Below are 12,172 nucleotides of genomic sequence, written 5' to 3'. Positions count from 1 at the left end.
TCTCTCTCTCTCAAAAATAAATAAACATTAAAAAGTAAATAAATAAGGGGTGCTGGGTGGCTCAGTCGGTTAAGTGTCAGACTTCAGCTCAAGTCATAATCTCATGGTTCGTGAATTCTAGCCCTGTGTCGGGCTCTGTGCTACAGCTCAGAACCTGGAGCCTGCTTCAGATTCTGTGTCTCCCTCTTCTCTCTGCCCTCCCTCACTCATGTTCTGTGTGTGTGTGTCTCTCTCAACAGTAAACATTAAAAAAAATAAAATAAATAAAAAGTCGTTGTACTTATTTAAAGGTGTATTAAAACATGCCCACTCACGCTCTGTGTCTTTCTCTAACAATAAATACCTTTTAAAAAGTTAAAAGTAAACAAATAAATAAAAAGTCATTGTACTTATTTAAAGATGTATTAAAACATGGGATGTTGTGGGAGTCCATGCTTCTTTAAAAATATGTTTCTGGGGGCACCTGGGTGGCTCGGTTCGTTAAGCCTCTGACTCTTGATTTTGGCTCAGGTCATGATCTCAGGGTCGTGAGATAGAGCCCCATGTCAGTCTCCACACTGGGCTTGGAGCCTGCTTAAGATTCTCTCTCTCCCTCTCCCTCTCTCTGCCCCTAGGCCCCCACTCATGCTTTTTATCTCCCCCCCCAAATAACAATAAATAAAATAAAAATATGTTTCAGTTTATTACAGAAAACTTGCATTCCCAAAATGTTGATAAAGCTGCCTCTTAGAACTGTAGGAGAGAGAGTATGTAAGAACCACCACTGAGATTGGTCTAAGACTGCTTTGTCTCCCACAGCATTTGGGCCTGAAATACCTTCATTTTTAGATTCTGGTTCTGCTGTTAAATCTTCTTTAGTCTCTGTTTTGATGATCCTCCTCTGCCCATTTGCTTTTGTTTCATTTCGCCCCTTTTGTTGAGACTTTTTTGGTCAGAAGATTTATCCTTTCCTATTGTCTTTGGGGGCCCAAGCTTCCATTTTTTTCAAGGCCAGATTAGATTACTATATGCTGGTATTCTTGGGGGTTTCTCTTTAGTGCCCACTGAGCAGAATTGACACTTTCCTTCTCGTCATCTTGGCTGCAAGCAGTAACTATGGACGCAGTGGGACAGGGCGGCAGTGCTAGGTGCCTATGGTACCATGGTAAGAACCTTCCAAAAGCCAGCAACCTGGACACTCACCCTCCTGCCACCTGAACTTCTGGGATACAAGGTGGTGGTAGAAGAGCAGAAGGAACAGGATTAGGATACTGCTTCCTTCTCACCACACTGTTGGCTCTTTTTCTTCCTTGCTTTTAAGCTCTTCTGTTGTCTTGAGGCATTAATTCATCTAATTGTCAGTCCCTTATGGATAATCTACCTTCCTCTCTGATAGTTTTTCTTTTCTTTTCTTTTACTGTGGTGTACCATGGGCACTGGGTGTTTTACTTTATTTGGGGAACTTGTTTTGCCTTTTACTCTAATTTTGGAAAATCCTCAGCCTTTGTGTGATTATTGCCTTTGATTTCTTTATTCTCTCTTTTGCAATTTCTGTTAAGTGTATTGTGGAACTTCTCATTTTATTTATTCCATTTTATTTAACGTCTTTCATAATTTCCTGTCCAGTTTTCTTTCTGCATTTTCTAAGTGATTTCCTCAGATTCATCTTCCTATTCATGAATTCTCTCTTTGGTTGTGTCTAATCTACTCTTTGACTTCTAGAATATCTATTTGGTTCTTTTTAAAACTCACTTGCTCCTTTTCTGTAATGTCTTGTTTTTGTTCTGTGGTTTCTATTCCTTCCTTTATCGTATTGAACATTTTATTTTATTTATTTGTTTTTAAGATTTTATTTTTAAGCAGTCTCCACACCTAGCATGAGGCTTGAACTCACAACTCTGAGATCAAGAGTCACACACTCCACCGACTGAGCCAGCCAGGTGCCCCTTGTTGAACATTTTAAAGTCCCTTTTGGGGAACCAGTATTTATAGTTCCAAGGTACTTTATTCTCTGTTGAATCTGCTTTTTGTATAGCATTTGATTTTCCCTGTATCTTTTGTCATTTTTGTCTGTGAGATCATCTTTGGTACAGATTATATTCTGTGGGGTCCCGCATGTGCCTTGTATTATGGAAGTGTCCCTTGGGAAAGTTGTATGGTTGTCTCTTCTAGGCCCTACAGGGTTCATTGGTTCCAAGTCCAGTTTTACATGATTTTCTGGGGGCAGGGCTTCCACACTACATGAGTAGTAAGGGAAAGGGAACTTGCAACCCAGGTCAGAGACTCTGGCTTCTCTCTAGGCTCCCCACCAAGACTCTATCCCTTACAGCTTTGTCCAGGAATTCAGTTCCAGATCCCTGATGCACACACAGTCAGGGGTCTCAACTTTGGTCTCTTATAACATATACCTGGTTTGTTTATTCCATAGCATGTGTGTTCAGATCTCATCTGCAGTAGCCTTCTGGTACCTGCGTCTACATGTTCATGTTCATCTACATGTTAATGACATTTTTAAGGGGGCGCCTGGGTGGCTCAGTCGGTTGAGCGTCCGACTTCGGCTCAGGTCATGATCTCACGGTTTGTGGGTTCAAGCCCCATATTGGGCTCTGTGCCGACAGCTCGGAGCCTGGAGCTTGCTTCGGATTCTGTGTCTCCCTCTCTCTCTGCCCCTGCCCCACTCACGCTGTCTCTTTCTGTGTCTCAAAAATAAACATTAAAAACTTGTTTTAATATTTTTAAGGTTTTTTTTCCCCAGCATTTCTACATATTACATGAGAAAGATCTTATGTATGACAGCTGCTGTCTTTCCCCAAGTGTTAGTCCCCTACTATTCATCTTCTGCAAAGCAGCCAGAGAGATCTTTAAGAAAACCCTCCCCCCCCCCCCCCAAAAAAAACGCATAAGTCTGATTCTTTCACTGCCTGCTTAAAACCTTCTAGTGGCTTCCTGATTGCTTAAAATAAAACCCGCCTTCATGAAGTGAACTATGACATCCTCTCTGTGCTGTCCCTCACATCCTCACTGGCCTTGTGCCCCCTGGTCTTCAGCCTCGTGGTATTTTTGCCCGCCTTGCTCCTGTCTTGGAAGCTCTGCGTCTGCTTTGTATGTTCTCTGCCCAACTGCGGCCTCTTTTTTCTTTCATTTTAATTTTTTTAATGTTTTTCTTTATTTTTGAGAGAGAAAGAATGCAAGTGGGGGAGGGGCAGAGAGTGAGGGAGACACAGAATCCGAAGCAGGTTCCAGGCTCTGAGCTGCCGGCACAGAGCCCGATGCGGGGTTCAGACTCGTGAACCATGAGGTCATGACCTCAGCTGAAGTCAGATGCTCAACCGAGTGAGCCACCCAGGTGCCCCCAAATTGCTGCCTCTTTAAAGGGGCTTCTTCTTTTTTTTTTTTAATTTTTTTTTTCAACGTTTTTTATTTATTTTTGGGACAGAGAGAGACAGAGCATGAACGGGGGAGGGGCAGAGAGAGAGGGAGACACAGAATCGGAAACAGGCTCCAGGCTCTGAGCCATCAGCCCAGAGCCTGACGCGGGGCTCGAACTCACGGACCGCGAGATCGTGACCTGGCTGAAGTCGGACGCTTAACCGACTGCGCCATCCAGGCGCCCCTAAAGGGGCTTCTTCTGATACTCCCCCCAAAACACTAAGTTACACCCCAACTCTCTGTTGTATTACTTCTTTGTGTTTTCTTCATGGCACCTATCACTGAGTAGAATCATCTTGTCATTTTGGCGAGGGGATTACATCATTGTCCACCCCGTCCCCCCTAAAGCTGGGGTGAGCTCCATGAGCACTAGAAGAATCTGTCTTATTTGGGGCACCTGGGTGGCTCAGTCGGTTAGGTGCCTGCCTCTTGATTTTGGCTCAGGTCATGATCTCACGGTTCGTGGGATTGAGCCCTGTGTCGGGCTCTGCCCTGACAGCATAGAGACTGCTTGGGATTCTCTCTCACTGCCCCTTCCCAGCTTGTTCTCGTTCTCTGTCTCTCTCAAAAATAAATAAACATTAAAAAATTTTTTTAAAAAATCTGTCTTATTTACTGTTGACTCTTGGCCTCCTCCCCAGTGCAGTGGGATAGAAATTAACCTGAGGCTTCTCCTCAGTAGATGAGATCACTCAAACCCCTGCCACCTCTCTCCAGAATTCCTACCGGGAATGTCAGGAAAGAACCCACCCGAGGCAGAGTCAAAGATCCGTGTTCGATTCTGGCCGCAAGGCATATTCCCCGTGTGATCTTGGGCAAGTCACGTCCTTTCCCCCAGTCTCCATTTCCTCACCTCTAAAAGAAGGACAGCCGTGCGTGGTCGAGATGTTGTGAGAATGTGACGTGGATGTTCTCATCGTCTCGGGAGAGGGAGCATCGATCCTTTTCATTTAGGAGTAAAGGCATTCACCTCTCAGCGAGTGGCTGCGTGGGTGCCCCCTTCCAGGACCGTGGAGCCCTAGGAGACTTTTCTCACTGTGTCCCGTGCATCTTCTTGTTGGCTTTCTTCACATGTTGGCTCTGGTCTCTGCTGTGGCTGTTTTTCGGGTGACTGGATGGTAAGCTCCGTGAAGGCCCACCATCAAACCTATTTTTGAGGGCTCCCTCTGTGTCAGGTGTAAAAACCAGATCCGGCCCTCATGGAAGCGTCTGCCACGTCCCTTGAGGGCAGGCATCCCATTGTCCGGTTTGGCTCGTTCTCCAAAAGTCCTGTCGGGGTTCCGAGGAAGTAAGTTAGTTGACACGCCTACCTGCCCCCAAAGCATACATCCTTCAGCACAGAAGGTTTCCTAAGTGCCTGCAGTGCTAGGAGTCTGGAATGAATCAGACTTGCTTGCCGAGTTCAAGTTCCTCCTAGACCGAAGGAAGAATGTGGGCTGAACGGTCACTGCAGTCCGCTGACCGCAGAAGCAGAAGATGCCAAAGTGGGTGGGAAAGAGCCCAGGAAGTCAGGATGACCAGTCTCAAGTCGCTTATGAAAGAACTCAGGGCCACACCGTGGCTGGCACTGATTCTAAAGCTGACGGCCCTGGAGAAGAGGAGAGAAGTCCTGGGCAGACTGGACAAGCCAGGAAGGCTTCCAGGGGCAGGAGGGCTTCAGAGGACAAAGAGGTGGGGCTGAGGAGAAAAGAAGGGAAAAGCGTATTGACAGGGAATGCAGCACGCAGACTGGCGTCCTGGAGGCTGGATTCTCTTCTGGCCTTGTTTTGTTTGGCTCACACAGTGTTTTTTAAAAACTGTAACTTAATGTTTCCACACGGGAGGCACTCCTGCCCCATGATCCCCAACATTCTGAATTTCCATCCCCGACCTGCCCAAACACGTTCACGGAGCCAGCCCAGGATCCCTGCACGAGCCACTGAAAACCCAGGAGAATCCGTGGAAAAGAGAATGAACGGTCAAGTTCAGCATCAGGAATAAAAGTGCTGGGAGCAAGATGTATAAAAATCAATAGTACATTTTCCTCCACAACAGCAGCCAGCTGGAAAGTATCTTAGAACACAGATCCTATGTGAGTAGCAAAGCAGCAAGATCATACCCTGCCTTTATAAAAATCTGAAATCTCCAGGCATTCACTCGAATCACCTTTATTTGAGTGTCTGCCCTGCATTTTATGTGAAATTCAAAATTTAAAAACATGTGAATTTTGAATAGGTAAAATGAAAAAAAAATTAGTTAAAAAGATTTTTTAATTGTGTTTATTGAAGACAGTGTTTCCTTTTTTTTTTTAATGTTTATTTATTTTTGAGAGAGAGAGAGAGAAGGAACACATGGGCAAGGGAAGGGTCAGAGAGAGAGGGAAACACAGAATCCGTAGCAGGCTCCAGGCTCTGGGCTGTCAGCACAGAGTCTGATGTGGGACTTGAACCCATGAACTGTGAGATCATGACCTGAGCTGAATTTGGACGCCCAACCGACTGAGCCACCCAGGTTCCCCCAAAAAGAATTTTTTTAAGTAAGAAAAAAAAAAGGTGAAAGGCTCCCTCCCACCCTTGTCCCCTGCTGCCTTGTTCCCATTCACCTCCAAGAGAGAACCACTCATTTACTAATTTCTTGTTGAGTCTCTCCACGTTATTTTATTTTCACGTACAAGGAAACATGAATATCCTGAAATATGACCCTCTTCCCCACTTTTTCTACAAGTGATAGCTCAGAATCTTTCTTTTCCCCTTAAGGGACTGTCATGGCAGTCTTCTTATACCAGCATAGAAAAGGCATCCTCCGACGCCTGGGTGGCTCATTCGGTGGTCCGACTCTTGATTTTGGCTCAGGTCATGATCCCAGGATCATGGGATGAAGCAGGCTCTGTGCTGCGCATGGAGCCTGCTTGAGATTCTCTTTCTCCTTCTCCCTCTGCCCCTCCCCTGCTCACGTGCTCTCTATCTCAAAAAAAAAAAAAAAAAAGTCATCCGCATTCCTTTTTACAGCTGAATAGTAAAAATACTGATTTCAGATAAAACCACGGGCTCCAGAGTAAAATTGCCTGGGTCAGAAACCTGCTGTGATTTTGACCTAATGATCTCTGTGCGCCTCAGCTTTCCATGTGCAAGCGGAAATAATGGGTCCCTGTTCATACCGCTGCAAGAATTTAGTGAGATAATGCTTATAAAAGTGTTTAGAACAGTTGCCTGGCATCTTGGTGAGCTTTCTCAGCTGCTTTTCTCATTCTTATTATAACAGCACTAGCAACGAAAGCAGGGTAACGGGATAAGGAGTGGCGTGGGGGGTATTCTAGATAGAGGGGCCCTGCTGAAAATCACAAAGTTTACTGAGAGATGTAAAGCAGGCGAATTAATGGAGAGGCACACTTTGTTTCTGGGTGGGAAGTATGGATTTGTAGAAATGTCAGCTCTGCCTCGTGTAATTCGTGTTTCTCCCGTTTGCAACTGACACCCCAGTAAGAGGATTTATTTGGGGACTTAGGTTTTTCTCAAACTTATCTGGAAGAATAAATGAGAGTAGCTTTAAAACATCAGCAAAGATGGTGATAAGGAGAAACTTGCCCTGCTAAATATCGAAACGCGTTTTAATGATTAAAACTGACGTCATTAATGGCTTAAGAATAAATGGAAGGTGCCTGCGTGGCTCAGTAGGTTGAGCGTCCGACTCCTGGTTTCGGGTCGAGTCATGATCTCACGGTTGTGAGATCGAGCCCTGAGTCAGACTCCGTGCTGGGCATGGAACCTGCTTGGGATTCTCTCTCTCCCTTTCTCTTGGTCCCTTCCCCACTTACACTCTTTCTCTCTCAGAATAAATAAACACTAAAAAAAAAAAAAAGGATCAACAGAATAGATCACTCAGAAACATACTTTTATGTACACATGAATTAATTGTATGACAGAGGGGACTTTACACATCAATACGGATGGAAAGATCTTTTGATAAATGGGTTTTTTTTTTTTTTAAGTTTATTTATTTATTTTGAGACACAGAGAGAGAAAGAGAGAGAGCAAGCAGGGTCGGGGCAGAGAGAGAGAGGGAGAGAGCGAGAATCCCAAATCCCAAGCAGGCACTGAACTGCTAACAGGAAGCTTGAGGAGGGGCTCTCAACCGTGAGAGCATGACCTGAGCCGAAACCAAGAGTCCTACTGTGAGCGCACAGCCCGCTGCGGATCCTCTGTCCTCCTCTCTGTCTCTGCTCCTTCCCCACTCGCGCTCTCTCCCTCTCTCTCAAAAATAAATAAAACATTAAAATAAATAAAAAAATAAGGATCCCAGTCATATTGGATTAAGGTCCCAACCTACTCCATTGGGGCCTCATCTCAACTAATATCTGCAAGTAAGGTCACATACGGGGGGTTAGGGCTGCAACACATGTTTCAGAGGGAGTATAATTCAACCCTGAACAGGCTTCATACGTCAGAGCCCAACAAAGGATTTCACCTAAAGTAGCAGATTGGCTACATACCTCCATCTCCCAAGATTGGTTACAATTATAGTAAGGAAACATGATAAAGACCTCCAGCGACAAAGAATGGGAGCAGGACCGTTATCAAATAACACGTTTCAACACTTTGGAGGGAAGTTGGAATTCCTTCCAACATTTTGGAAGGAATTAAGGAGACAGTAACAGGAGAGCAGATATGCTCTGCTGGGCCAGACCAGCTTGAGTTTGGAGGTGTCACGGTGGAGGTGGCAGGACTGAGATCAGGTGGAGAGGGTATCAGTCTGTAAGAACTGGTCCTCCCACCCCCTGCTGCATTCCAGTGGACAGGAATTTATCCTGTGGCTGTGGACCAGATTGGAGAAACAGACCTGGATGAGATCCTAACTCACAGACCCTTTGTGGCAGAGGGTGGGGATTCCGTGGTGCTAAAAACAAGGGGTTTAGTTCCGGAACTTGCACTCCATCCAGATGGGCCACGAATATCCACCTCCCCGGCTGGTGATCAGAAGATGTTTTCTGAGGGCACCTGGGTGGCTCAGTCGGTTGAGTGTCTGACTGTGGCTCCCGTCATGATCTCACGGTTCATGAGTTCGAGCCCCACGTCGGGCTCTGTGCTGACAGCTCAGAGCCTGGAGCCTGCTTCGGATTCTGTGTCTCCCAGTCTCTGCCCCTCCCCCACTCACACTCTGTCTCTCTCTCAAAAATCAATAAACATTAAAAAATAATTTTAAAAAAAGGAAGATGTTTTCTGGAGGAACCCAAGACTTCAGAACAAAGCCCTTCACAACCAGATCTCTGGGAGGCACCAGTGTGGGGCTCACTCCCTGCCCACTCTCCCGAAAATGAAATGTGCTGGCTGACGAGCTCCACCATTGGAACTTCCACACGGAAGCTAATGTAAACAGCTAACCAGGGATCAGCTGACGTGTAAGGAAAGGCAAGGCTGCATGAACAAAGGAACTAAAATAAACAATCAGGAAGATGTTATCTGTAGGAAACAAAGACTATACAGGTTCAGAAGAAAACTTCAGAAACTTCCAGATAGTATTCACATAGAGTTCAAGAGGTCAGTGAACTCAGAATTTCATTAGGAAGGTAGAGAGGATAAAGTCAAGGAAATCTTGTACAAAGTAGCAAAAAAGGACTAGGAGTTGAAAAGTACACACAGTGGATAAGACACAATGGAGCATCAGTCTAAAAGGTTCCAACTGAAAAACAGAGTTCCAGAGGGGCAACTGGGTGGCTCAGTCGGTTAAGCGTCCAACTCTTGATTTCGGCTCAGGTCGTGATCTCACAATTTGTGGGATCGAGCCCTGAGTCGGGCTCTGAGTTGGTGGTGCGGAGCCTGCTTGGGATTCCCTCTCTCCTCTCTCTCTACCCCTCCCTCTGCCCCCACATGCATGCACTTTCTCTCTCAGAAGTAAATAAACTAAAAAAAAAAAAAAAAAAAAAAAAAAAAAAGAAGAAAAGAAAAGAAAATAGAGTTCCAGAAAGAGAAATAGAGGCAACAGAAGTGAGGAAGCCTGGAAGAAGTTGTACGAGGAGCGTATCTGCAGACCACAAGTAACCAGCCCAACAAATGATAAAAGTCACACTAAGGTGGGTTAGTGAGGGGATTCTGCAGTTGTCCAGAGAGGAGCACCAGGCACCAGGCACAGGAATGGGAATTGGAGGATATCGAACTTTCCAAGAGTGACTCTGGACGCTAGGTGTTGTATGCCCGCGGCATCCTGGAGGAAAATGATTTTCCGCGTAGTATTTCATACCCAAGTATGAAAGCAGAACACAGATCTTTCCAGAGAACCAAGGATGCAAGAAAAAGGCATCTCCGTGATTCCTTTTTCTGGGAGGCGCACTTCAGCAGGACGAGAGGTAGAAGACAGCACGAGGTGCAGGAGAGTGGTTCCTGCGCAAGGGAGCAGCAGAGGGTACCAAGGGCTGCCTCCCCGAAACACGGCGCCCCACAGAATTATCTCCTGCAGCAGAGTATTTGGGAGAAGTTCAGAACGTGTCTGTAGAAAGTTATGCAAATAAAATAGCAAAGGAATTTTTAACTTAAGGAAAGTTAAAAAAAAAATTGGACAAGAATGGAAATGTAGTCATTCCCCACCTATCTCTGTGCAGAACGACATTTATACAGTCATAATTTTGAAACACTGATTACTTAACGGAAATATTTGTATGACCATCGAGAAGATGAAGAAGTTGAGATAGTTGGATATCTAAGGGAATTTTGTCTTATCTATCATAATAGGAAGTCATTAGGAAACATTTAAAATTAATAAATTAGGTCGTGTACATATAATAATTGGAAATAGCAAATGTATTACTACCTACTAGAGGCAGAAAGAGGTGAAAAACAAGGCTGCCTTTGGAAGGGTGGAGGGGGGAATAAGGAACTTCTGGTTGTTTATTAGAAGCTGTCCTTACCACTTGATTTTTTTTTTTTTTTTGAATTTTCCCTTCAGAAGCAATTAACCATTAACTATTTTAAAGTATAAATTTCCGTGGCATTAAGTACAGTCACAGGGCTGTGCAACCACTATCTGTATCTAGTTCCAAGATATTTTCATGCTCCCCCACAAAGGAAACCCATTAAGTAGTTACATTCTTGTCTCCTTGCCCCTACCCCCCGGCTCCTGGCAACCACCACTCTGCTTTCTGTCTCTAGGAATTCATCTGTTTTGGAAGTTCTGTACGATCCTACAATATGCAACCTTTGTGTTGGCTTCTTTTGCTTAGCGTCATGTTTTCGACGTACGTACGTCTATGATGTAGGGTGTTATCAGTGCTTCCTCGTTCCTTTTTATGGCTGAATAATGTTCCACTGGGTGGATAACACCACCTTTGTTTACCCGTTCACTGACCAAAGGACATTTGGGTTATTTCTACTTTTTGGCTGTTGTGAATAGTGATGCTATGAACATTTGTGTTCAGGTATTTGTTTGAATACATATTTTCAGTTATTTGGGTAGATACCTAGGAGTACAATTTTTGGGTCATATGGTAATTCTGTTTAACTTTTTGAGGAATTTCCAAACTATTTTCCACTGTGGCTGCCCCATTTTCTGTTCCCACCAGCAACGTACAAGAGTTCTCATTCCTCCACAACCTTACCAGCACCTGTTATTTCTTCCTTCCTTCCTTCCTTCCTTCCTTCCTTCCTCCCTCCCTCCCTCCCTCCCTCCCTCTCTTTTTCTCTCTCTTTCTTTCTTATCAAGTATACCCAGACTAGTGGATGTGAAATAGTATCTCATCGTGGTTTTGGTTGTCATTTCCCTAATGAGTAACAATGTTCAGTATCTTTTCACCTGCTTATTAGCAATTTGTAGATTTTCTCTAGAGAAATGTATATTCATGTCCTTTACCTATTTTTTTAACTGGATTATTTTTCTTTTTGTTGCTGAGTTGTAGGAGTTCTTTATATACTCAGGATTCTAGACTCTGATCGGACACATGATTTGTGAACATTCTCTCCCATTCTATGGGTTGGCTTTCACTTTCTTGATGGTGTTATCACTTGATTTTTGAAACTATATTCATGTATGGTTTTGATGGTCTTTATTAAAAATTTAAATTAGTAAAAGGATAAAAATCATAGCTATTATCAAAAAGGAAATGTTTTTTATTTTTATTTTATTTTTTTATTCTTTTTTTTAATATTTACTCATTTTTGAGAGATGAGACAGAGACAGAGAGAGTGTGAGTGGGGAAGGGGCAGAGAGAGAGAGAGAGAGAGAGAGAGAGACAGACAGACAGACACAGAATCCGAAGCAGGCTCCAGGCTCTAAGCTGTCAGCACAGAACCCAACATGGGGCCTGAACTCACGGATGGTGAGATCATGACCTGAGCTGAAGTCGGACACTCAACCTACTGAGCCACCCAGGCACCCCGGAAATATGTTTTTTAAAGGGATAGAGTAAATATTTTTGTATATAAAGAATTTACACGAACCTCTAAGACTCTTCAACAGATAACTGAACAGGAATAAATGACCCGCAAAGGAAGAAAACAGTTCATAAACACAAGAAAAACTATCAAGTAAGGAATACAAAATAACCAAATAAGATACTCACATTTTTTTCTAGTGACAACACTGAGTAATATTAGGATGTACAAGATAGACACTCCTCTGATAAAGAAAGTACAAATCGGCGTGACCTTTTGGAAAGCAGTTTGGTGCAACATGTCAAGAATCGTATTTGTTACTCTTTGACCTAGTAACTCAACTTCTAAGAATCTGTCCTAGGAAAAGAATTTGAAATATATAAAATACTGTTATAAACAAAGATGTTTATCACAGTGTTATTTAATAG

At 43.9% G+C, this 12,172-nt stretch overlaps 2 protein-coding genes across 2 annotated transcripts in view; both read left to right on the top strand.

Annotated features, from left to right (window-relative positions):
- The window catches only part of STYXL1 (serine/threonine/tyrosine interacting like 1), a 320,245-nt gene extending 312,576 nt beyond the window's left edge, over window positions 1-7,669 (top strand). The window contains exon 9 of the mRNA XM_049639217.1: window positions 5,013-7,669. Coding sequence (XP_049495174.1) covers window positions 5,013-5,201 — 189 coding nt within the window. The 3' untranslated portion in view covers window positions 5,202-7,669. The remainder of the gene's footprint in view (window positions 1-5,012) is intronic.
- Window positions 1-12,172, top strand: part of HIP1 (huntingtin interacting protein 1) — a 147,087-nt gene that overhangs the window by 21,371 nt on the left and 113,544 nt on the right. The window lies entirely within an intron of this gene.

The sequence above is a fragment of the Panthera uncia genome, chromosome E3, assembly GCF_023721935.1.
Source record: "Panthera uncia isolate 11264 chromosome E3, Puncia_PCG_1.0, whole genome shotgun sequence".
In the NCBI taxonomy this organism is placed as follows: domain Eukaryota; kingdom Metazoa; phylum Chordata; class Mammalia; order Carnivora; family Felidae; genus Panthera; species Panthera uncia.
This window is presented reverse-complemented; position numbering and strand designations above follow the sequence as displayed.